Raw genomic sequence first — 25,845 nt, 5'->3', positions numbered from 1 at the left:
GTCTCACGGTCTCTCCTGCCCGGGCTGGCTTTGAACCTTGATCCTCAGATCTCAGCCTCCTGAGTAGCTAGGATTACAGGCGTGAGCCACCGGCGCCCGGCTAGCCCCAGTACCCTTGACTCAACCCACCCCCAATATTACACATTGTTACTAAAATTCATGAAATCTTGATTGAACAGTTATCCTCAGCACTTTAGACTCTGGATCTCAGTTGTTCTTCAGAGCAAATATACCCCAGATGGAGATAAGTTCAAGCTTTCTTGAATTAAAAGAGAAAGGAAATGAATTCATAAAAATTTTCTGTTAAGCAGAGCCTGGAAAGCTTTGTCATTTTGGAACTCTCTCTACTCTTCCACTGTGGGAAGCATTTTATAACTGCAGCAGGGATGGAAAAACACATTTTCCCAGAGCTACCTCCCTGCTGCCCCCAGCCTAGCCTGTAGACCTGGAGGGCTGAGCTGTGTGGGGACAGAGGGACACTTGGGTGTCCGGGAAGGTGGGTCCCTGAAGACCTCTGGGTCCTTCTTCCTTTCTTCCGGCACAGCCTTCGACTGGGCTGTGACATCCAAGACTACTCCCTCACCGGCTATGTCTGGAGTGCTGTCACCCCGAGCCCAGAGCACCTTGGCGATGAGGTCAACCTGAAGGTCACTGTGCTGTGTGATAGCATTCGGGAGCCTCTCACTTTTACCTGCAATTGTAAGTTAGTTGGGGAGGGAGCGTGAGCACCCCTTGGGCCAGAGGTAGGGGACTGAAGCTCACCTTGTAGCCCAGATGGGCAGAGGGAAAGTTCCTTTTGGGATCAGGGTCTAGGACCAGCTTTGTATGTTCGCCATCATTTTTCCTCCATCCTAAGGCTATTTGCTTGCCAACTTTATCTGGTCAGTGAAGGTGCAGGGGACCGCTTGGCTGGGGATGGCAGATTGAGTGGGGAGATGGAGCTGCGCCTGCCTACTCGCCTTGACCCACCCACTTGTAGGTTCCTCCACCGTCGACCTGCTCATCTACCAGACCCTGTGCTACACCCATGATGAACTGAGGGGAGTGGACGTGGGGGACTTTGTGCTCAAGCCCTGTGGGCTGGAGGAGTTTCTGCAGAAGTAAGTGGACGTGGTGGGGGAGGAGGGGAGGACAGATGGGAAAGGTGGGGGTGGAGGCAGTACCTGCCTTCTGGCTGGTAGAATCATGAGGGGCTTGGGAACACAGGACTGGCAGCTCTGCCCCACTTTGCAATGAGGACTCCCGCTTTTCTGGGCACACTCTCGGCCACGACACACTTCTTCAAGGAGCTCCGTCTTCCAGCAAGTTTGGCTGGATCCTGAGCCAAAGCTACTGTGGAAAGAGCTTGGAGCTGGCACCAGGCAAAGACGAGGTCCTATGTATGCAGACTTCTGTTTGCTTAGGGGACAGGGCCTAGGGAAGCCTGAGTGGTTGCCGCTCCTGCTTCAGAGGATACGTGGCTGGATACATAGAACTGGGCAGAGGTGTCCTTGTGAACCTAGAGGAGAAAATACAATTGTTCTCTCTACCCAGTTCCTGTGCCAGCACACCTTTTCCCTTACTCTGGCCTACGCAGCTGGTTTTCCTCCTCCCACAGGCTGGCTTCCAGCTCCTCTCCAGCCAGGACCCTTTGCAGAAGGTGGCCTCCCTGGAAAGTATGATGTGAATAGGCTGAAACAACCCCCTTTCCACTGCCCCAGAGCTCTGGAGGACTGGGGTGACGAAGGGGAGGCTGGGTGAGGTTCCCACCCCTCAGGGAGTACACAGCCTGGTGGTAGCAGACAGATGTGGAGATTTGCTTTCCAACCTCTGGCATCCAGTTGGCTTCTGCCTTCCATTTCTGGCCTCCTGGAGTAGAGGAAAGGGAGGCCTATGCCTACTTTCTTAGCAATGCCTGCTAAATGCCACCACACCCTTTCTCTCTCACCTGTAATCTAGTTACAAAGATGGTTGCTCATGGCTAGAGCACAGAATTGGCAGTGAGGATTGAAGACTCATTTCTTGGCTGGTTTCTTCAACCTTAGGGACACACACACACACACACACACACACACACACACACACTATTTTTTCCCCAGTCTCCACACACACACACACACACACACACACACACACTATTTTTTCCCCAGTCTCCACATTCTCATCTGGAAAGGGAAGGACAGGACCTACATAGCACAACACCAGGAGACCTTCAAATATGCCCCATGCAGTACTTGCTTGTGTCTTTGCTCCCCTTAGGGAAGTAGAATGGGGTCCTAGATTCAGAGTTTCCTGTCAGTAAGAGCCTTGGGCAGCTTGCTGCTGGCTGCTAGAAGGAAGTAAGGGTTTAGTTTGGGTATGTAGTGGTGGAGGTGAGGCCAAGCATGGGTGAGGCTCTGGTAGAAAAACAGAGATGCCAGGTGCAGGCATCATAGCTCATAGCTGTAATCCTAGCTGTAAGGGAAACTAAGATCTGAAGATTGAAGTTGGAAGCCAGCCTGGGCAGGAAAATCTGTGAGACTCTTATCTCCCATTAACTGCCCCAAAGCCACTAATGGTATGGCTCAAGTGGCAAAGTGCCGTTCTTGAGCAAAAAAAATGCCAAGTGAGAGTATGAGGTTCAAACACCACTGGCACAAAAGGAAAAAAGAAGTAGATAGATGAACATGAAAAGGACCAATGATCAGTGGTGAATAGCAGCAAGGGAGGAGCAGCCCTGAGAAAGGACTCCGCATTATACAGATGCTGATCTCGACAGCAGCTCTAGTCCAGGAGCCCTGGAGTTCAGAGGTGGGAGGAGCTGTCTGGTTCCACCTTCCTGCCAAGGCCCATATGGAATATTCCAGTGAGGTGGGACAGGGCCTATGGTCCCCAGGTCATGCCGTCCAAAGAGAAAGTCAAGCAAACTCCTGGGGGGGGGTGGCTGTGGCCATGATCCTGGTCCAGGACCCCTGCCCATTCTACCTAAAAGTCTAGTCCTGTTTCCTTGTGGAGAGGGCCTTCTGTGTGTGGGAGGAGGACTGGGATGGGAGGAAGATTCCAGAAGACTGCTAGTTCCCTAGGGAGCCCTTTGGATTCCTACCCCTGCCTGACGAGAGGGGCTGATATGGAGGGGAGGTGTTGGTCTAGGATGTAGGCTGCTCTCAGATAAGAACCTTGAGACAGTCTTAGGGGAGGGTTGGGTTTCCTGCCACCTCCCCCACTAGCACCACATTCTTCCTTCCTTCCGCCCAGCTTCTCCAGTGTTTTGGTAACACTTCAATCATAGCAAGTCAGGTGTCAGATTGGAGGTGTAGTCCCCAAAGGGTCTGGGCTAGCCTTAGAACTTGTACCTTCTCTGGCTTCCACACATCCCCCTCTTGCTTGTTCCTCTCCCCTCCTCTCCATTTCTGGCCTGGACTCCCAGCTCTGCTAAGGAAGGAAGTCTGTTTCCGGCTTCTGTTACCCAGCTGCTGGACCTGCCCCAAGCCCACTGTGCTGGCATATAGGGGGAACTCCCTTTGTCCCTTCTCTTGGGTTTCTGATTGAGGTGTGATACAAAGTGGAAGAGAGGCTGGATGGTGATACAAGTGGAAGAGAGGCCTGAGGGACTCCCTTGGTCCTGTTCTGAGAATTGCAAAGTTCTCTCCTGTAGGTGCTGGTTGTAGGGATAGTGCATAGCTCCTATGAGGTCTGCAGAAACTTGTGGGTGATTCCCAAATAAGCAATATACATTCAGGAAGGAGAGACAGAGTTTGGATGGGGATAGCGGGTCTGGAGTCTCAGGATCTCAGTACTCTAGTTGGTCATGTGGAAAGTGGGTGGCAACACCAGAGCTGGGAAGACTCCCAGCAAGTCTGCTCTGGGTTGTCTCCTACACTGAAACTAAGAGAGAGTAGGACTTAAACAACTTCTTGTGGACCTCCTCTGTTCTGTTCTCCACTTTACAATTCCTACTGTGGCAGTTTCTTCCCTGTGAATGAACCAGTGATAACCACGCAGGTAATAAATACCTGGAAGAGTCAATATTTGTGCTACACAAGGGCTGAATGTTATAGATGGCTTTTATGCTTTCCCCTAAGTTCTACCATGACATTTTCTAGGAATCCAAGAATAGAGGCTACAACGTAGATCCTACCCCACCTAGGTCTTTCTCTTCAAGGCCAAGATACATCTCTCTTTCTCTTCAAGGCCAAGATGCATCTCTCTTCTCACTGATGCTAATGATCTTGTCTCTCTACCCTACCAGCAAGCATGCCTTGGGCAGCCATGAGTATATCCAATATTGCCGCAAGTTTGACGTTGACATCCGACTACAGCTGATGGAGCAGAAGGCTGTGCGCAGTGACCTAGCCAGGACGGTTCGTGTGAGGGGTGATTTCAGAGAGCTGGAATGGGCAGAGGGCAACATGGGACATTCTTGGGTGATAGTCGGGTGGGAATGGGAGTACGAGACTATGAGAAAGGCACCATCGTGCCTCAACCGAGTCCTGCTTCTGCTCACACAGGTGAATGATGATCAGAGCCCCTCCACCTTGAACTACCTCATCCATCTGCAAGAGAGGCCAGTCAAGCAGACCATCAGCAGGTGAGAGCGGGGGCTGTGGTCCAAACAGGAGGTGTGAGACAGCACTTACTGCACAAATGAGAGATGTTTGCAGGTGTCCAAGGTTGGACCACAGAATCTAGAGAGAGAATCCTCACTGTAGAATATGTTTTACCCCTGCCCCTCCCCCTTTTTTTTTGCCAGGCCTGGGGCTTGAACTCAGGGCCTGGGCACTGTCCCTGAGTCTGTGCTCAAGGCTAGTGCACTACTACTTGAGCCACAGCACCACTTCCAGCTCTCTCTGTGTATGTGGTACTGAGGAATCAAACCTAGGGTTTCATGCATGGTAGGCAAACACTCAGCTAAGCCACATTCTCAGTCCTGTGCCTTACCTCTTTCCTCTAGTATGTAGCTGACCTTCTCTAAGCAAGGGGTGTTGAAGCAGAAAGGCCGCTTTCTTCCACCTTCATGGGGCATGGGAAGAGTGGTAACACCTTGCAATAAAACCTGATCCCTAAGCAAAGGAGAGGGGGCAGAAGAAGATGGCTCTCCCTGAGCACTGGGTCTTTTGTGACCTCCCCTGTGATTTCTCCCCTCCCCCCACTTCCCAGGCAGGCCCTGAGTCTTCTGTTCGACACTTACCACAATGAGGTGGATGCCTTTCTTCTGGCTGATGTGAGTATAAATAATGGGGCCGGCCAGGCAGGAGCTTCTGGAAGGTTCCTTTCTCTTCTTCAAGCTTCCTGGGATCATCCAGCACCATGAGGGGTCTAGGTAGACCTGAGCACCAGTCAGTAGAGGACTCTCTATCCCCCTAACTCAGAACTACTGGCTGTGGAGCAGCCAGTATGTAGAAAGGAGTCTGTTCCTCTGGAGAGCACATAGGTCACGAAGCCGACCCATTTCTGAAGTAGGGCATGTCCATGCTAAGGGGCCTGGAGCTGTCTCCCCAGCTTCTGCGCTAATATGTTCATTGGTGGGTGTGTCCTGTGAACCTCGCCCCGGAACCTCCAGTTTGAGAGCTTTCGTTGAGCTAGTGGTCATAGGTAGAAACTCTCAGGGGGTGGGAGGTCTAAAATGTATGGCGCGGCCAGCTTTCATTGCACTTGGACTCATGTAGAACCTCAGGCTTTGAAACCTTTAGAGTAAATATGCTCAAATGGCACAACACTAAGACAGATTTCCTTTGAAATGATCTCTTTTTTTTTTTTTTGTCAGATGTGGGGCTTGAACTCAGGGACTGTCCTTGAGCTTTGGTGCCCCAGGCTAGCACTCTACCACTTTGAGCCACAGTGCCATTTCTGGTTTTCTGGTGGTTAGTTGGAGATAGTCTCGCGGCCTTTCCTCCCCAGGCTGGCTTCCAACTGCGATCCTCAGATCTCAGCCTCCTGAGTAGCTAGGATTTCAGCTCCTGGGTGAAATGCTCTCTTAAGATATCTCCTTGATCCAGTTAGTAGCCGTTAACTCTTCTAAGGCATTGGGAATTTTGTGTACTCGTGTTCTGCCCACTACCAGGATCCCTTGTCTAGTGGCCTCTGCTTGAACATGCACAGTAACAAGGAGAGGACTCTCTGACCATGGAGTCTGTGCTGGCAGCTGCAGTGTAAGAATTGTCTTAGCCCATGTGGAGCTTAAAGAGGTGAAACAGTAATCTAATACAATTAGCTGTGAGAGGATGGCAATAAGTTAATGAAGGGCTCCTGGAGAAAGCTAGAGGGACACTGGCAGGGATGGGGGAAAGCTTTGTGAAAGGTACGATTTTTGCCTGGTCCCTGCTTTAAATTGACACAGGCAATCAGGATCAGATAGGACAGCAGATTCTAGATGAGAAAACCACAGAAGCCAAAGTACAGAGGGGAAGGGAGAGAGGACTGCATGAATATGAAATTGATTGGGACTGGCCTCAAAAGTGTGAAGGTCATGAAGTGAAGAGATCATGAGGAGTAAGTCTGAGTGGGCAAGTAAGGCCTTAGCATGATCTCTTTCTAGCCTAGTTCTTGGTCCTTAAGAATTGTGTGTGTGTGTGTGTGTGCGCGCGCGCGCATGAATGTGTGTGCACATGCACCAGTTCTGGGGCTTGAATTCAGGGCCGTACTCTCACTTGGCTTTGCCCCCCAAGGCTGGTACTCTGCTACTTGAGCCATACATCCACTTTTGGAGTTTTGTTAGTTAATTGGAGATAAGAGTCTCATGGACTTTTCTGCTATGGCAGACTGCACTCCATGATCCTCAGATCTCAGCCTCCTGAGTAGCTAGGATTACAGGTGTGAGCCACTGGTGCCTGGCTTAGATTGCTTTTCTTAAACTATAGGCCTCTGGGGAAAACATGCATGTGTAGAAGTGGATAAACTATTGCTGACTGAGGTGGTATAAGGGGGCAATGGCTGAGAGAATGGGGAAGATGGGTGTGGCCCTTTTAAATTCAGGGTGAGTTGCTGTTTGCTGAGGAAGGGTATTTGAAAGTAAATATAGCCTGGGCACTAATGGCCCACACCTGTCATCCTAGCTACTCAAGAGGTTTGAGATTTGAGGATGGCAGTTCAGAGCCAGCCTGGGCAGACAAATCCAAGTGATTTATCGCCAAAATCCAGAAGTGGAGCTGTGGCTGAAGTGGTAGAGCACCAGCCTTGCTCTGTAAAGCTAAGGTCAGTGTCTAGGTTTTGAGTTCAAGCCCCAGGACCAGCATCAAAAAAAGAAAGAAAAAAGTATGAGCTCTACAGTTCCTCTTTAGTCTTCAGTCCCTACCCTTCTGGGCTCCTTCTTTTAAAGATTGGAAGGTTGAGGGTCAATAGCATAGAATTGAGCCAGCCTGCCTGCATGGCCTCCCACAGGAGGACTTCCCACTGAAGGCGGACAGGGTGGTCCAGTCTGTGAAGGCCATCTGCAATGCCCTTGCTGCAGTGGAAACCCCAGAGATCACCAGCGCTCTCAACCAGCTGCCCCCCTGCCCCTCGCGCATGCAGCCTAAAATCCAGAAGGTAAAGCGCTCAGGCGTTAACCTGGGGAAGGGGAGTGGCCGCAGGGCACCGGGCTGCTACTTGCTGAGTGATGGGAAGTTCGCACGCTAAAAGGCCCCATTTTTTATGTAGAAGCAGTTCAAACAGAATTTCCTGAGAAACTGGATGCCATGTGTGTCCCCTCTTACTGAGAATAAGGATGGGCTGGGGTCTACCCCCTAGATTGACTGGGTGAGCCTGGGCTGGAAAGGCTTTATTCGTGACCACCAAAGCATTGTTTGACAGTTGGCTTGTCATCAGCCTGAAGAATCAAACCAGGAGAATCTTCATTTTTCCCCCTCCGCTCCCCCGCCTTCAGCTCAGAGACCCTATATTAGGAACAGGACCAGCAACTGTAGCCCTGTGGTGCTCAGTTAAGGGACTCGAGGGATGGACTTTTGCATTAGAGTATATGAGACAGTTTTTAATCCCAGCAGTCCACTCTGTCCATCACGCAGCTCTGGCGGAAACCATTGTCCCCCCTCCCTGGGGAATCTCTGCTCCTCACATTTCAGCCCAGTCTGACCCAGATGAATACAGCTGTGAAAAAGCCTTTCTCCAGCTGTGATGGAAAAGGCTGTGTCTCTTGGAACTCACTCCCTCTTTTTATTCCCCAACAGGATCCCAGCGTCTTGGCTGTGAGGAAAAACCGAGGTAAGGAAATGGCTCTCCTTCTTTGTCTGGGAGGGGCAGTTCTTGGTCCAGATGCCTTTCCTGGATTTGCCCGTGTGTGTGTGTGTGTGTGTGTGTGTGTGTGTGTGTGTGTTTTCTTATGAGGTGTGGACACAGCTGGAGCCCACATTTCTTTCCACAGATCATTTTCTCATTCTTCTTGCTAGTCAGTACTTTATGGTGTCCCTGAAGAGGGAGGCGAGGTAGCGGGTGGTGAGGCAGAGCTGGCCTTTCCATCCCCATGGCAGAGCTATACTTGTGCTGGTTGTGATTTATCTCCCAGCAACATACAACCCTCACTTTCTGAATGGGCATTGGGAAACTGAGAGAGGGAATTTCTCATGAGGATTTCTTCAGAGAGAGAGAGAGAGAGAGAGAAAGAGAGAGAGAGAGAGAGAGAGTGTGTGTGTGTGTGTGTGTGTGTGTGTGTGTGTGTGTGTGTGATGGTCCTGGGGCTTGTTGAACTCAGGACCTTGCCCTTCTGTTGACCTTTTTCCATCAAGGCTGGTGTTTTAACACCTGAGCCATGCCTCTACTTCTGTCTTTTCTTTTTTTTTTTTTTTTGGTCCGGTCGTGGGGCCTGAACTCTGGGCCTGGGCACTGTCCTTCAGCTCTTCAGCTCAAGGCTAGCACTCTACCACTTGAGCCACAGCGCCACTTCTGGGTTTTTTCTTTTTGCTTATGTGGTGCTGAGGAATCGAACCCAGGGCATGCAAGGCAAGTGCTCTACCACTGAGCCACCTTCCCAGCCCTACTTCTGGCTTTTCACTAGTTACTTGGAGCTGAGATTCTTCTGGATTTGCCTGGACTGGCTCTGAATTGGTATCCTCAGATCTCAGCTTCCTACAAAGCTAGGATTACAGGCATGAGCCACCAGCACCTGATATGGATCCCCTGTTCTTTAAGTTTGTTCCAAAGGCCTCTTTCACTGAAATTCTTATATTAGTTTCCAGTCTTTTGGATATTGTAGACTAATAAAATGTCCTCAGTAGGTGTCTGGGGCCAACATAGAATTGACAGCTGTGTGTGTGGGGAGGGGGGGGTGCCGGGGAGGGGGAGGGATGGAACCCATTACCTTGCACAAACTGGGCAAGGGGTCTACCAGTTCAGCCTTGTCAGCTTTTTACTTTGCTAGGATAGGACTCTTTGGATCTTTTTCTTTTTCTTTCTTTGCTAGTCCTAGGGATTGAACCTCAGGGTCTGGGTGCTCTCCCTGGGTTTCTTTTGTTCAAGGCTAGTCCTCTACTACTTAAACCACAGTGCCACTTTCGTCTTTTTGAGTAGTTTATTAGAGGTAAAGAGTCTCATGGACTTTCCTGCCCAAGTTGACTTCCAACCATGATTCTTAGGTCTCGGCCTTCTGAGTAGCTAGGATTACAGACATGAGCTACCAGCACCCAGCTGGATCTTTTTTCTTTTGGCAATAACTGGGGTTTTGAATTCAGTGCCTTGCACTTGCTAGGCAGACACTGTACCATGAGTCATGCCTCCAGCCCAACAATTGGCAGTTTTATTACCAAATGTCCTAAAAGAAAGGACATTTCAACAGTAACTAATATAAAAGGAGCCATATGTAAAAAAAAACAAAACAATAACAACAATAAAAAACATGTTTAAAACCCATAGTCACTTTATGAAAAGCTCAGGAAACGCTCCTGCTTTTTCTCCACTCTACCACAGATGGGCAAGTTTTGTCACCACCATTAGAAACCAGCTGACATTAGAGAACCGCTATCCTAACTATCCCATGGTCAGTGTCATGGCAACATGATGGTGCTCATGGAGACCTCACAGGTTTCCCTTGATCCCATGCTTTCACAGAGAAGGTTGTGGAAGCCCTGACGGCAGCCATCTTGGACCTGGTGGAGCTGTACTGCAACACGTTCAATGCAGACTTCCAGACGGCAGTGCCCGGAAGCCGCAAGCATGATCTGGTCCAGGAGGCCTGCCATTTCTCAGGGGCCCTGTCCTTCACCATCTACGCCACCCACCGCATTCCCATCATTTGGGCTACTAGGTAGGCTACGATTCGTTGGACGTAGCATGTGTGGCATTGTGTGGCATTCTGGTACACCGGGGCTGAGGGGATGAGCCAAGTGCCAGAGGGGAATCCAGGCTGGGACATCTCTGAGAGACAAGGTCCCCATGGAGATGGAGAAGCACCTGCCACCCCCTCCGTGCTGGCTGCCTCTGCATCCTCCTGCCCCCCTCTGGATCCAAAGCCAGCTGAGGGAGACACGACAGATGGCTAGTTCCCAGATAGAGCCCGCCCCATGGCCAATGACTGCCCTCCCCTGCAGAGGCCCAGTGGGAGGGGCGGGAGGTAGGAGTGACCTTTTGTCTGGGGTTCCTTAGGCTTGCAGGGGTGAGCAGAGAGGTAGAGGAGGATCATCATTTGGTAGTAGTCAGCTCTTCCTCCGTGCCCAGTCTCAGCATCAAGGCCCCAGGGGGAATAGGCATTTGGCCCCACTCCGCCCTTCCCAGCCCCTCCTTTTCTCTTCCTTTCCCCCTTCTCTCTTTGTTCTTTTCCTTAATGTATTCCTCTGGGCTATTGGCAGAGAACAAAGAAGGCAGCCTGGGAAACCGGGGCCTTCTCTGACCTTTTCTGACAGGCACCTGTCATGAGCCACAGGGACCCCATGTGTTGGCATTCATGGCAGCATATGTCGTTTTCCCCCACCACCACCTCCCCATGCACATTCACACACATCTGTATACACACACGTGTGCAGGGGCACCCCCATGGATGGGCTGGACCTGACAGAAGAGGAAGCTAGCTGGGAAAGGAAGAACAGCCCCCCTCCACCCCCAGCTCCTCATGGAGCCTCAAATCCTGCAGAGAAGAAGGATCTAGATTGAATTGCTGCCTCTTGAGCGTGTTTCCTTAAATCCAACTTGTCCCTGACCCAGGTTGTGTCTCCAGAGACCCAGAGCAGTTCTACCAGCGGAAATAGTTTAGCATAGAGAGGAGGCAAAGATGCAGGATGACTGAGATTGGTTTTGAGGGGGCAGGTATCCTGATTTATTCTGCTCTTTCTTTTGTAGCTATGAAGAATTCTACCTCTCCTGCTCTCTTAGCCATGGTGGCAAGGAGCTGTGCAGCCCCCTGCAGACCCGAAGGGCTCATTTCTCCAAGTACCTGTTCCACCTCATCATCTGGGATCAGCAGTAAGCCACTCCCCAGGCTCCAAGGCCAGGGCCCTGTGCTTCTACTCATTCTAGAGAATGCCCCTGGGGAAATAACCAGACTCAGAGCTTGGGCACAAGCCTGGGTTAAACCAGGTTCCACTAATAGCCTTCATCACGCAGATATTTCAGCCTTCTGAGTGTCCACTTCTTTATTTAAAATGTATTTATTATTTATTTTTGTGCCACTAATTGAGACTTGAACTCAGAGTTTGGGCACTGTCCTTTATCGATGTTTCGGTGGTTAACTGGAGATAAGAGTTTCATGGACTTTCCTGCTCAGGCTGTCTTTGAACCCTGATCCTTAGATCTCAGCCTACTAAGTAGCAAGGGTACAGGTGTGAGCTATCAGCACCAGCTGATAGCTCTTAAATGCTCTTAAATGAAGATAAGCATGATTTCTACCTTCTTAAGTTGTTAGGAGGAGCTCACATAAAAGCATCCATAAAGGCTCTTTGTAACTTGTTAAACCATATAAATGTTACTTGTTAATTTTAATAATAGCTCATTCTTTTGATCTTGTGTCTCAGAAAGTTTTAACTAGTCTGGGGAGTCCCATCCTCTCTTCTTCCCAAAGTTTCCTTAGAATGACACACAGACCCGTGCTCCATTTCCAATGAATGGAGCAGGGAGGGTTGTCTAGAGAAAGGAATAATGAACATGAAGCCAAGGAAAAAGGTTATCTTTCTTATCCTCTCTCTAATCCTCTGTTCTTTCTAGTTTCTCTAGAACTAGTTTCTCAAACTAAGAAATAGAGACATCCGTTTAACTGGGAGGCAGTTGGCATTGAAGTAACGCAGCAGGTTATTAATTTGAAACCATGCACACAAGATAGTATCAATCTCTATTTGTTAATAATTTTTTTTTTTTTTGTCGGTTGTGGGGCTTGAACTCTGGGCCTGGGCGCTGTCCCTCAACTCTTCAGCTCAAGGCGAGCGCTCTACCACTTGAGCTACAGCACCACTTCCGGTTTTCTGGTGGTTTATTGGAGATAGGAGTCTCATGGTCTCTCCTGCCCGGGCTGGCTTTGAACCGCGATCCTCAGATCTCAGCCTCCTGAGTAGCTAGGATTACAGGCGTGATCCACCAGCGCCTGGCTTATTTGTTAATAATTTGATGTCAGGAAGGTAGACATCAGCCAAGCAAGGCAGGAAGGAAATAGAGGTGAGGAGACTGGGAATGGCAACACGGCAGGTGCCGGCCTTGCCCTGTGCCTTCTCTGTGCTGCACTCCATCTGTCCTCCAATCAGAACACCCCTTGCTTGCTGCCCCCCAGCTTCATTTCCTCAGACTGATTATCTCTGAGACCTCATTTGCAGAGTAGCAAACACAATTTAAGCATTTGGAGTATATGTTAAAGAAACTAAGGAGAGTCCTGGGGGAGGCTAAAGATGCCCAGATTAGGTAGACAGGAGTCTGGAGATGGTGGATCAGGCTACAGATGGTCACCTGGAAAGAGAGAGACCCTTTCTCCTGTCCTTTATACTTAGGTAATTCTTAGAGCAGTAACTACACTGTTGTGAATTACACAGACACTGTCTCCTTTGGGACAGAGCTGCATTACACAGTCCCTGTATTTCACTATCTCCTTGGGATTCTCTGCCCTCAATTATTGTTGCTCTCCAAGGAAAGGAGTTCTGGTCTACGAGGACTCTTAAGAAACTGACTTTACATCCTTTTTTTTTTTTTTTTTCTCCTTTTAGTCCTGGGGCTTAAACTCTGGACCTACGCACTGTCCCTGAGTTCCTTTAGCTCAAGGCTAGCGTTCTACCACTTGAGCCACAGCGCCACTACCTCCATGAGCTTGTTTTGCTCATGGCTAGCATTCATTGAGCATGCTTCATTGAGCCAGCCATAGCTCCATTTCCGGTTTGGGTTAATTGAAGTTAAGAATCTCACAGACTTTCGTGCCCAGGCTGACTTGGAACCATGATCCTCAGATTTCAGCCTCCTGAGTAGCTAGTATTACAGGTGTGAGCCACTAGCGCCTGGCTTTTACATCCTTTTCCCATGCAGAGTCAGAGAAATACAGTGAGCCCAGCCTACCCATTCCCTGTCTGAAATCTGCATCTTGAATCCTAGAGGGCAAAGCCATGTGAAGAGCCTGGTCTTGGGGCTGGGAAGGTGGCTCAGTGGTAGAGCTCTTGCCTTGCATGCCTGAGGCCCTGGGTTCAATTCCTCAGCACTACATGAGCAAAAAGAAAACAGCCAGAAGTGGCGCTGTGGCTCAAGTGGTAGAGCGCTAGCCTTGAGCTGAAGAGCTGAGGGACAGCGCCCAGGCCCAGAGTTCAGGCCCCACGACCGGACCCCCCCCCAAAAAAAACTATAAAAATAAATAAGAGCCTGGTCTCAACACTGCCTGCCTGGTGCCCCAAGAGAGACCACTAGGCCCTTTTTAGGCCAGACCATGTAGGTGAAAGCCAACATACTGTTGGGGTTCAGGGCATAGGCATTTGGGTGCAGCTGTCTCCTCGTTCCTACCAGTCATTCAGTTTGAATGGAGATGGATTGTTTGAAACTGTTAAGAAACTGGACTTGATTAGTGTTCTCTTTTTTACTGTCATTGTCTGAGCACGCTGGCCCTTTCACTTCCGGTTTCTGTTTCCACATGGCTGATGCAGGAGGATATTTGCTTATGAAAATGTTCTGTTTTGTGGCTCATTTCCAGTGCAGTAACCACAATGTCATACAGCAAGTTACATAGACGGTGGTGTTCACACACCATACAAGCCCAGCTGTTTCCTGACAAGGACCCTCAGGGCAGAGGTGTGAACTTCCTTGCCTGAAGTTGTCAGTGGCCAATGCATACTGAAACCTAGCACAGTTTATGTTGAGAAAAGGGGCTGCCAGAAGGAGCTAGGTTTCTCAGGCTAGGAAGAAAGTCAGCTCTGCAGCCAACAGTCATTCTTTTGACCCATCCAGTCCGAGGTTCAGGGAGTAGGTGTTTTGTTGTTGGGTGGGTACTGGAGCTTAATTTCAGGACCAGGATGTTCTCCTTTAGCTTTTTCCAGGCAGGCACTCCGCCACTTGAACCACATCTCCCTCCGCTTGTAGCTCTTTGCTAGTTAATTATAGGGGTAAGCATTGTACCCGTGTTTCTGCCCAGGCTGTGTTTGAACCACAATCCTCAGGATCTTAGCCTCCTGAGTAGCTAATGTTACAAGTGTGAGCCACTAGCACCTGGCCACATGGAGGAAAGGTTTAGAAGCACAGGTCTACCGAAAGTCTGAGGAGTAGGGGACCCTGTTGCTTCTCAGGTGTTCCGATTTCAGTTAGAAAGTTCCTCTTTTCCTTCAGCTCCCGTGCTGGATGCTGCTTCATGGGTGAAAAGCAGGGGCTCAGAACCAGCTTCCTCGCCCCGGGCTGTGGGGTCAGCTGATTCTCTCGCTGCAGCAGTACCGGGATCAGTTCACTCTCAAAATAGGTCCAGCGTTGAGCTCTGTCACCGCCAGCCCAGCCCAGCCTGGCATGTCCTCCCGGCCGCTGGAGGGGCCCTAATTATAGCTGTGGGCCCCCTAGGGTAGCAGCAGCTGGGACTGGGTGGGGCCGTGCCAGTCCGTGGCAGGCACAAGTGAATGCCATACCGAAGTGGAGATTTCCCACCCCCAGGCATGAGGGGCTGCTTTATCTAAAACTGCTGAGCTTGGGGGTAGCCATCCTGCTTCTATGCCTTTGTGCCCTCTGGGCATAGAAGCTTCTGGGCCCTGGGCTGGCCCGGAGGGTGTGGTCATGTTGGACTTTGACCCTGGGACAGCTTCCCAGAAAGGTAAAGTGGGTGCTTCCTCCCTGCCCCCTCCCCCTCCCCCCCAGCTCCCCCACCCACAGCTTCCCACCCTGAGCTGGGGAGGAGGGGCTGGGTGTGGTGCTGGCAGCTGAGGGGGAACAGCTGGATCTGGGGAGTGGTCGCTGTTCTCTTGGCCCTGCTTCCCACTTGGGGGCCTTGGAAAGCTTCTTCTCTTTATCCCTTTGGCATTGAGTTGGGGGGGTGAAGGGATGTGGACAGGTAGGAGGGCTATGGGGGAGGGGAAGCTAGGTGAACTGGTGGCTCTGGGCAAGGAGGGATGGGGGGGGGAAGAAAAGGAGGACCAAAGAGGATGTCTCTCAGGTGGAATAGCAATGGCCCTCTGGTGAAGGGACTTTTTAGGACCCCAGGGATAGCCTGGAAATCAGGTGATGTTTGTCCCCCCCCCCTCCTGGGGGCCCTCAAGGACAAGGTACTCCTAGGAGTTCTCCCCCACCCCCCTCAGTAGAGGTCTTGCTTGGTTTGAGACTTGTCCTGGTTCTCCAGCAAGACCTCCCCAGGGAGCACATCTAACCCTCCGTCCCCCTTCCAGAGGGAGATAGAATTCTCTGCCTCCATTTGACTTCCTGCCCTGCCTTCCCTCCCCCCTCCTGCCCCCCAAAGTCTCTTGATACGGTCTCCTGTCCCCCCCCTAGGATCTGCTTCCCCGTGCAGGTGAACCGGCTGCCCCGGGAGACGCTGCTGTGTGCCACTCTCTACGCTCTGCCCATCCCTCCCCCCGGGAGCTCCTCCGAGGCCAACAAGCAGCGGAGGGTGCCCGAAGCCCTGGGCTGGGTCACGACGCCACTCTTCAACTTCAGGCAGTATGTGAGCCCGAGGAAACCTCCTGGCTTCGGAGAAGGGGCAGGGGAAGGGCATGGAGAAAGCAGGGGGGGGGGTCTGGTTGTTGGTGTGGATGGTTGGCCACACGGACTCCTTGGTGGAAGTCTAGAGGGTCCAGCCGTGGTAGAAAGGCCAATGCACGGAACCCAGTGATCTGGATGTAACCAAGAGCAAGACTAGTGACAGGACTGATAGGTGTCGGGACCCGGGAAGGCAATGTCTGGCAACATGTCATCTGGTCTTGTTACCGGAAGGAGCTTAAATGTCATCTCTGCCAGCCTCCACTTCCCGAGGACACCCCTTGCCACTGGGTTGTCCTGTCCAGGGAATGGCGAGCTCGGAGAGGCCTTCTGCTGTGGGACGCTTTGTCTAGAATTTAAAAGAAGGTAGAGGCCATGGTCCACCGGGAGAATGAAAGACGCTGGATGGCGTCCTCCCAGGCAGGCTGGGGTTGGGAGAGCTCCGCCAGTGGGTCTCTTGGCTCATCTCACTCTCCTGCCTCAGAGTCCTGACCTGTGGCCGGAAGCTCCTAGGCTTATGGCCAGCCACACAAGAAAACCCCAGGGCCCGATGGAGTGCTCCTAATTTCCACCAGCCAGACAGTGTCATCCTGCAGGTGAGAGCAAACCCAAGCCAGCTCCAAATATCCCCGCTGTGAGCGGTGGGTTGGAGCGGTAGAAAGGACGGGAAGTGTGGGCATAGGATGGTGATATGCCCAAAGTGACTGGTGAACATGGGGTGACCCAGAGCGGAAGGAAGGGTGAGTTTTGTGGTATCCATCTCCCATTTCCTAGGGTTAACTTTGCTACCAGAGACCGGAGGTGGGGTCTGAGGCCTTCCCTGGCCAGAGCTTAGCCTCTCAAAGTCCCTTGTTTTCAACTCTCATAAGTCCAGTCAGCTCTGAGCTGCCCCTGGTGGGACCCTGAGAGAAGAGCCTTTCTCATCAGTCACAAGGGGTTCCAACAGGGTAGGCTAGGGTGCCTTTGGAGGGCAGGGAGAGCAGATTAAATCCTGCACTAGTTACTAGCTCCCAGCTCCCCTTTCTTGTGATCAGGAGATGCTTTGGTATGGAATGGGGGAATGTCAAAGCTTAGACAAAATGAGACATAAAAGTCCAGAGTGCACACTATAAAGGCGTGTAGTTCTGTGTCCTATTCATTACTCTATGCCTAGGGTTTAAATAGTGCACCTATTAGTGTTCAGTAAACACTTGTTGAATGAAGCAAAGCAGAACTTCTTGGGAGAATTGGTTCACTCAGCTGACTTCTACTTTAAGAGAAAGAGCAGCAGTGGTACCAAGCAAAGGCCTGTGTGTCACAGGCCCTAGTGTAGCCAGTGCCCAGTGTGAGGTCCAAGCGCCTGGTAGCTCACAGGCTTCCAGACCCAACTGAGGGCTCCCCTTACCTGGGAACATGCCAACCTCACCTCTACCTTCCTTTCCCATTTCATCCCTCTATTTCCTTGTAAGTTTTGCTGCACATTACAGCTGATGGGGGTCTTGGGAGTCGCTAAGTCTAGCTGGGTTGTTTTACAAAGCTGGGACCACCTTCACTCACTACTCTGCCTCCTCGCTCCCCTCCCTTCTCTGATCCCCTCCCAAGATTGACTTCCCCACCTCAGCCTTTGACATCAAATTCACCAGCCCTTCTGGAGATAAGTTCAGCCCCCGCTATGAGTTTGGCAGCCTCCAGGAAGAAGACCAGCGCAAGCTTAAAGACATCATGCAGAAGGAGTCCCTGTACTGGTGAGGCCCCGGGCACCCTCTGGCTCCCCACCCCCACCCCCAAGCCTGTTATGTGCATTCTGACTCTGCCCCACCTCCCAGTCCCCACCCTTCTGCACTGGAGTGCAGATGTGGGGTAGGCCTTACCTTCTAGGCAGGGCACAGTGGCAGCCCCTCCAGATCTTTCTCCATAAGCCAACATGGGGAAAAGTAGAGGGAAAGGACTCAGGAAATGAGATCTGAGAATGCCTAGATTTAGTTATCAGAGGAGCAAAGCTTCATTTCCACCCTAGATCTACGGTCCACCACTTGCTGTCTGCTGGGACAGCTGGCTGCAGCCCTCACCTCCCTTCCCCCACCTCCTGCCCCTTTTACACCAACAAGCCTTTGCATTTTTCTGGCCTTGTCACTTTCCAAAAAGGATCAGGTGTCATGGCAAGCTGGCAACTCTCAGGGGTAAATGAGTCCAGGCTGATCTCATCCCTGGGGCTGCTGTGTTCACCAGGATCAGAGAAGAAGGAGCTGGGGGAGCTGATGGGGTTGGGGCTCCTCCCCTGCCTGCCCTCCCCATCCATCTCTCTGTTCCTTCTTGGTCCCTGTGCACATGGAGATCAAGGGAGATAACTCATCCATGTCTACCCAGGGTGCCAGAGTAGCTGAATGACTACAGACCTCTCCTGCCCCTATCCTTCTGCCCCAACCCTTTACTTCATTAGCCTGGGCTTCATTTGCCCATTAGACACCTGATCTCAGGCAAATTCCAATTAGCCACAGTCCCTATAAAACCAGCAGCTGGCCTCTGGCAGCCCCAGGAGGCTTAGACCCTGACAGGTGCTGCCCTCTGGTGGCTGTACTTGGGAGTAGAGTCCGCAGGACAAGCCCTCGTGGTGGCAAATCTGATGCCCTTGGCTCATGCCTGGGTTCTGCCTGGGTCAGAGATGTCCCTGAGTCAGGATCAAAGGTGATATTTAGACCTTGCTCCCCAAGCTTTGCTTCCCATCTCCTGGTGGTCTTTGAAAAATACCCGATGCGTGGCTTCCACAGACATTCTGACTCTGTTGGTGACCTGGGCTGCCCACCAGGCCCTTAGGTGATTATAATGTGCAGGGAAATTGAGGGGGCATCAAATGGCAGTGTGCACTGTTGTGTGAAGTGTGAGTTCTCCACCTTCTGGCTGACTCTGTCCACGTTCCTCCTCCCGCCAGGCTCACTGATGCTGACAAGAAGCGCCTGTGGGAGAAGCGATATTACTGCCATTCGGAGGTGAGCTCGCTCCCTCTGGTGCTCGCCAGTGCCCCCAGCTGGGAGTGGGCTTGCCTGCCCGACATCTATGCCCTCCTGAAGCAGTGGTCACACATGAACCACCAGGATGCCCTTGGACTCCTGCATGCCACGTGAGTTGTAGCACCCACCCATCCTCCCCAGCACTGACCAGGCAACTCTGGGGAAGATGCTCAAGTAGGCATGGATATTCGGGGCCCGTTGGTTTCTGTCTTTTGCTTTGTCTTCATCTTGTTTCCCTGCGATGTTCTAGATGTTTTCCAAATGTACAACAAAATTGGAAACTGCACAGCGAGCCCCTATATACCTACCACCCAGGTTCTGCCGTTCCTATTTGCCTTATCATTAATTGCATGTTTTTCCATTCCTCTCAAGCAATACAAGTTTTCCTTCTTTATTTTTTTGTCCTTGTGGGGCTTGAACTCAGGGCCTAGGTGCCGTCCCTGCTCCTCTTTGTGCTCAAGGCTAGTGCTCTACCACTTGAGCCACTGCTCAATTTCCAGTTTTTGAGTGAATAATTGGAAATAAGAGTCTCACAGGGACTTTTCTGCCCAGGCTGGCTTTGAACCATGATCTTCAGATCTCTGCCTCCTGAGTATCTAGGATTATAGGCGTGAGCCACCGGCACCTTGTTAGTTTTTTCTTCTTTATTAGCATATATTAATTGTAAAAACGGGTTTCATTGTGACATTTCCATACATGCTTAGAACGTATTTTGATCAAATTCACAACTCCCTCTGTGTGTGTGTGTGGTGGGGGGTACTCAGGCTTGAACTCAGGATCTGGCCACTGTCCCTTAGATTTTTTGCTCAAGGCTGGCACTCTACCACTTGAACCACAGCTCCACTTCTAGCTTTTCAGTGGCTAACCGGAGATAAAAATATTAGGGATTTTCTTGCCCAGCCTGGCTTTGAACCACAATTCTCAGATCTCAGCCTTCTGAGTAGTTAGGATTATAGGTATGAGCTGCTGGCACTTGACCCCTTCAGGACTTTTGAGGCAACAGTTTTTCTAGTCTCCCTAAAACTAATCCTATCAGATATCTATAAAATTCCAGTGATGCTCTGTTATTTGCCTAGCCAGTTTTAGCCAAAGTAGACTTGTTTCTAGAGGAAGCTGCTTGTCCAGAGTTGCAGTCCCCAGAAATGACTGACTCTTCCACTGGCTTTGATGCTGTCTTTCCCCGCCATGCTCTGAAGCTCAGGTGTGAAGGGACTTGGCTCACAGCTGTGCTTAGTGCTCATGGATGGGTTGTCAAGGTTCTGGGCTCTGTCTTGCCAGCTTCCCAGACCAGGAGGTGCGGCGGATGGCTGTGCAGTGGATTGGCTCACTCTCGGATGCCGAGCTGCTTGACTACTTGCCCCAGCTGGTGCAGGTGAGTGGCTGGCCCTTTCTTCCATGTGTGCGTGTGTGTGTGCGTTGGTACTAGGGCTTGAACTCAGGACCTTAGTCTGTCCCTTAGCCTTTTTACTCAAGGCCAGCACTCTACCACTTGAGCTGCAGCTCCACTTTCAGCTTTTTGGTGATTAATTGGAGATGAGAGTCTCATGGACTTTACTGTCCAGGCTGGTAACTTGGATCCTCCATCCTCAGATCTCAGCCTCCTGAATAGCCTAGGATTACAGGCGTGAGCCGGTGCCTAGCTCCTTCCCCTCAATTCTGCTTATCCCATCCTCTAGTCCCAAGTTATTCTGCACCTGACTCTTAGGAGCCTAAGGGCCTAGGCAGATAGTAGTGGGTGTAGATTTCAGGCCGTTAATAGAGTTTCGTGTTTGCCTTCTCCTGAACAGGCACTTAAGTATGAGTGCTACCTGGACAGCCCCCTGGTACGCTTCCTCCTGAAGCGAGCCGTCTCCGACCTGAGAGTGACCCACTACTTCTTCTGGTAAAGTCCATATGCAGAAAGGGGGAGGCAGCCGAGTGTCCCTTGTCCAGGAGTCTTTCTCCCTCAGGCATGGGCGGTGGGGGGGGGGCGAGGGGGTGGGGCCTAGCAGTCTGGGCTTTGCCCAGGATGTTGCTGATCTACCACGTGACCTTGGCCTAGCCAGCATCTTTCCTTCAGGGTCTCAGTTCAACCCGTGTAGCTCACTCAGCGGGCCTCATCTCTGTCCGTCTGTTCACCCTGTTCCTGAGCTGTAGAGGGGCTTTCAGCTCTAAGCTGGGGACAGGGTGGACACAGGTGAGCACTGCATTCTGAGCACATTTTCTTCCTTCCCAGGTGGGGGTGGCTTTTCTGGTGAGATGGCCACGATGCAGCCCCTTCTTCGCCTCTAACCCCCTGTGGTCCCTGAGTGGCCTGACTCCCTTCTCATGCCTTGCAGGTTGCTGAAGGATGGCCTGAAGGACTCTCAGTTCAGCATCCGCTACCAGTACCTGCTGGCAGCCCTGCTGTGTTGCTGTGGCAAAGGGCTGAGGGAGGAGTTTAATCGCCAGTGCTGGCTTGTCAACTCTCTGGCTAAACTGGCCCAGCAGGTCCGGGAGGCCACCCCTTCTGCACGTCAGGTGAATGGGGCAAGGCTGCCTCTATTTCTTGCCTAATACACATCAGGGACCAATACACATCAGTAGTTTACTTCTCAGGTCTCTTGAGTATGATCAGTGTGATTGGTTTGGTTTGCAAAATACTGAGCGTCTCTATTTAGCCATTGGCCTTCAAGACTAAGCACAGTTGAGCAAGTTGTCTTTTGCACAAGAGCCTCCAGCGAAAAGAGCAAGTAAGGGTTGAAGTCCAGTCATATTGTGTTTGTTTGACAGTGAGCCAGGCTCAGAGGCAACTTTTTCTATTTGCCCAAAGACATTGTATTAGGCCAGCAGTGTTCCTGGTTGGGAGATTTATTTATTTATTTATTTATTTGTCAGTTGTGGGACTTGAATTCCTGACCTGGGCTCAGTCCCTCAACTCTTCAGCTCAAGGCTAGCGCTCTACCTCTTGAGCCACACAGTGCCATATCTGGTTTTCTGGTAGTTTATTCGAGATAAGAGTCTCACAGACTTTCCTGCCCAGGCTGGCTTTGAACAATGGTCCTTAGATGGATCTCAGCCTCCTGAGTAGCTAGGATTACAGGTGGGAGCCACCAGAGCCTGGCTAAGAAATTTTTATATCAGAGTTTAGATCCTAGCTAGAAAGGGTAGTATGCATCTGTAATCTCAATACTTGGAAAGGTGACACAGGAAGATTGAGAGTTTCAGCCTGGGCTGAAACCTGTTTCAAAAGGTAGGGGGAAAAACAAACACAAACATCATTAGCTTTTCTTTTTTTTCTGTCTTCTTTTTTTTTTTTTTCTTTTTGGCCTATCCTGGGGCTTGAACTCAGAGCCTAAGCACTGTTCATTAGTTTTTTTGTTGTTGGTCGTGGGTCTGAACTCTGGGCCTGGGTGCTGTCCCTTAGCTCTGGGCCTGGGTGCTGTCCCTTAGCTCTTCAGTTCAAGGCTAGCACCCTACTACTTGAGCCACAGTGCCACTTATGGCTTTTTTCTGCTTATGTGGTGCTGAGGAATCGAACCCAGGGCCTCATGCATGCAAGGCAAGCACTCTACCACTAAGCCACATTCCCAGCCCTTATTAGCTTTTTTTTTTTTTTTTTTTTTGTCGGTCATGGGGCTTGAACTCTGGGCTTGGGTGCTGTCCCTGCACTCTTCAGCTCAAGACGTGCGCTCTACCACTTGAGCTACAATGCCACTTCCAGTTTTCTAGTGGTTTATTGGAGATAAAAGTCTCACAGACTTTCCTGCCTGAGTTGGCTTTGAACCATGATCTTCAGATCTCAGCCTCCTGAGTAGCTAGGATTACAGCTCATTAGCTTTTTTTTGACCAAGGTGATGCTGTACCACTTGAGCCACAGCTCCACTTCTGGCTTTTTTGGTGACCAATTGTGATGGTTAATTAGAGATAAGAAGTCTCACAGGCTGGCTTTGAACCTCAATCCTCAGATCTCAGCCCTCTGAGTAGCTAGGATTACAGGCATGAGCCACAAGTGCCCAGCTCATTAGCTTTTCTTGGCAGAGCCTGAGCAGGACTTCCCCATGAGACATTCTGGCCTGCTTCCTGCTGTTCTAAACCTCCCTCCCCCGGGGGTATCGGACCGTGCTGCTCCTGCACTGGGCCAGCCTGGGACGGACAGCAGTTTTCCTGCCTAAGGGTATCCCGGAGTGTGCCAGGCTTCTCAGTGCATCATTAGGCGCCCACTTCTGGGAATGGCCTGGTTGTGGTGGAGCCTGGGAGCCCCCTCACACCCTCCCCCTCCTCTGTCCCTCCCTCCCTGGCAGGGCATCCTCCGCACGGGCCTGGAGGAGGTGAAGCAGTTTTTTGTCCTCAATGGCTCCTGTCGCCTGCCGCTCAGCCCCAGTCTGCTGGTGAAGGGCATCGTGCCCAGGGTGAGTGGCTGCTGGGTGTGGGGCTGGTAGAGTGGTAAGGCCTCACTGCCCTGGTTGTTGAGGGCAAGGAGGAAGGAAGGTGATCTATTAGTCCCTTCCTAACCCTCATATGTGAAGACTGTGCATGGAGTTGAGAGGAAGTGAGGGGCGGGGTCAGGAGAGGCTGGGAGGAAGTCAGTGACAGTGATGGCGGCTGTCCAGGTTGGTCCTGTTTTACAGAGGAGTAACCCGCTGGGAGATGGGGCTTAGGAGAAGGCATGAGGGTAATGAGGATGTGCAGGATAGAGGGAAGGAAGGAAGGGATGAGAGGTCAGGTCCCGGGGCTGAAGTGGTGACACTTCATGAACCCAGATGACAGCACTAAAGAGAGGGAGAAGGAATTTGCGCCCCTGAGAAATGAGGCACTAACAGTGAGCAGGGCTCAGATGGACGGGCAACAGGAGGGGGTGGCATGGTGGTCCAGCATGGAGAGGTGATTTCCTTCCCGGGCACGGGCAGCCTGACCCCGGCTCACTGCCCCATCCACCGTGCAGGACTGTTCCTACTTCAACTCCAACGCAGTCCCCCTCAAGCTCGCCTTCCAGAACGTGGATCCGCTGGGCGAGCACATCCGGGTCATCTTCAAGGTAAAAGAGCCCCCTCAGGTCTTCTGGGGTGAAGGTGGAGAGAGCGTGGGAGGAATGCAGTTGGCACAGGTAGCCTCAGAAAACTGTTCCCCCCCCCGTTCCCTGCTGCCTTTTTTGTGGTGCTGGGGATCAAACTCAGGGCCTTGAACATACCACGCACACATTAGACCACTAAGTCACCCCCTCCCACCTGCCCTGAAGTCTGCCTCTTCTCTTGGTTTTGTCCATACTAAGGTTTAAACTCAGTCTCATACTTGCTAGGCAGGTGCTCTACTATATGAGCCACACCATACTGTTGGCATTGGTGATTTTCAAGATAGGATCTTATTTATGCCCAAGCAAGCTTGAGCTGTGATCCTCCTATTTGTGTCCCTTCCCCCCGCCCCAATAGCTAAGATAATAAGTACCAGCCACCACGCCCAGCCATTGGTGGAAATGGGGTCTCAGCAACTTCTTTTTGCCCAGGCTGACCTCTCAAACCATGATCCTCCTTGATATCTGTCTCCCAAATAGCTAGGATTTTACAGGCTTCAGCCACTGTGCCCAGCATGCTGCTCTTCATGCGTATGTGTGTGTGTGTGTGTGTGTGTGTGTGTGTGTGTGTGTATCTGTATGTGTACTGGGACTTGAATTCATGTCTTCTGCTCTTGCTTGAGCTTCCTCGCTCATGGTATTCTACCACTTGAGCCACAGCATTTGTCTGGTTAATGAGATAGAGTCTCACAGGCTTTTCTGTCCATGCTGGCTTCAAACTTGACCCTTCAGATCTCAGCCTGAATTATGGATGTGAGGTAGGATTACTGATAGGAGCCACCAGTGCCCCAATCTGCTGCCCTCTTTAATAGAGCACAAAAAGGTTAAAAGGAATTGTATATGACAAGAAAGAGCTAAGGACATCTATGTTGGGAAGTATAAATAGGAGGGTCAAGGTCCAGATTGGCCTTGGTAGAAGATGAAACCCTATCTTTAAAATAACTAGAGGGGCTGGGAAGGTGGCTCAGTGGTAGAGTGCTTGCCTTGCATGCATGAAGCCCTGGGTTCGATTTCTCAGCACCACATAAGCAAAAAGAAAAAAGCCAGAAGTGGCGCTGTGGCTCAAGTGTCAGAGCGCTAGCCTTGAGCTGAAGAGCTGAGTGACAGCGCCCAGGCCCAGAGTTCAGGCCCCGTGACCGGACCCAAAAAGAAAAAAACTAGAATAACAAGGACTAGGGTATGGCTTAAGCAGTAGAAGAACACCTGCGTAGCAAGCGACAAGCTCTGAGTTCAAATCCCAGTACTACAAAAAAAAAAGAGGGGGCAGGAAGAGCAGGCATGACACTGTGGGGATAAACTAACTATAAGCAGGTTGATGTCTCTAGTCTTTGACCCGGTGTGAGCAGAGGTGCAGGGCTGTCGCTGCGGTTCAGGCCGGGGAGCTGTGGGAGTGGGGAGCCTGGGAGGCGGTAGGGACGAGTCTCGGTCGCTCTCTTCCTCCATGCAGTGCGGGGACGACCTTCGCCAGGACATGCTCACTCTGCAAATGATTCGAATCATGAACAAGATCTGGGTCCAGGAGGGGCTGGATATGCGCATGGTCATCTTCCGTTGCTTCTCCACTGGCCGGGGGAGAGGTCAGTTTGGAGTGAGGTTGGGGGGTGCCCTTTGCTTACTGCCCTTCCGTCCATTCCGCAACATGAGCTGGGGGTGAGGGGAAAGGGCAATTGAAGTTCCAATTCCAACTGAAGTTCTGAAGTGGCTTGGGAACAAAAAGCAGAAGAGCTAGGCGCCAGTGGCTCACGCCTGCAATTCTAGCTACTCAGGAGGCTGAGCTCTGAGGATTGCGGTTCAAAGCCAGCCCTGGCAAGCAAAGTCCATGAGACT

At 51.3% G+C, this 25,845-nt stretch overlaps 1 protein-coding gene across 2 annotated transcripts in view; it reads left to right on the top strand.

The window, feature by feature from the left end:
- Pik3c2b (phosphatidylinositol-4-phosphate 3-kinase, catalytic subunit type 2 beta) overlaps positions 1 to 25,845 on the top strand; it is a 45,812-nt gene that overhangs the window by 5,171 nt on the left and 14,796 nt on the right. For both annotated transcript variants that reach the window (XM_013017451.1, XM_013017452.1), the window contains exons 3-21: positions 545 to 699; positions 980 to 1,100; positions 4,208 to 4,319; positions 4,467 to 4,546; positions 5,116 to 5,179; positions 7,336 to 7,482; positions 8,121 to 8,154; positions 9,994 to 10,189; positions 11,218 to 11,340; positions 15,796 to 15,963; positions 16,487 to 16,598; positions 17,584 to 17,726; positions 18,911 to 19,099; positions 20,268 to 20,361; positions 20,777 to 20,871; positions 21,308 to 21,488; positions 23,252 to 23,359; positions 23,893 to 23,985; positions 25,466 to 25,595. In XM_013017451.1, the coding sequence (XP_012872905.1) occupies positions 545 to 699; positions 980 to 1,100; positions 4,208 to 4,319; positions 4,467 to 4,546; positions 5,116 to 5,179; positions 7,336 to 7,482; positions 8,121 to 8,154; positions 9,994 to 10,189; positions 11,218 to 11,340; positions 15,796 to 15,963; positions 16,487 to 16,598; positions 17,584 to 17,726; positions 18,911 to 19,099; positions 20,268 to 20,361; positions 20,777 to 20,871; positions 21,308 to 21,488; positions 23,252 to 23,359; positions 23,893 to 23,985; positions 25,466 to 25,595 (2,345 nt within the window). The remainder of the gene's footprint in view (positions 1 to 544; positions 700 to 979; positions 1,101 to 4,207; positions 4,320 to 4,466; positions 4,547 to 5,115; positions 5,180 to 7,335; positions 7,483 to 8,120; positions 8,155 to 9,993; positions 10,190 to 11,217; positions 11,341 to 15,795; positions 15,964 to 16,486; positions 16,599 to 17,583; positions 17,727 to 18,910; positions 19,100 to 20,267; positions 20,362 to 20,776; positions 20,872 to 21,307; positions 21,489 to 23,251; positions 23,360 to 23,892; positions 23,986 to 25,465; positions 25,596 to 25,845) is intronic.

The sequence above is a fragment of the Dipodomys ordii genome, unplaced genomic scaffold (genome assembly GCF_000151885.1).
Source record: "Dipodomys ordii isolate 6190 unplaced genomic scaffold, Dord_2.0 Scaffold35, whole genome shotgun sequence".
In the NCBI taxonomy this organism is placed as follows: Eukaryota; Metazoa; Chordata; class Mammalia; order Rodentia; family Heteromyidae; genus Dipodomys; species Dipodomys ordii.
The sequence above is the reverse complement of the archived record's forward strand: the minus strand, read 5'-3'. Positions and strand labels throughout refer to the sequence as shown.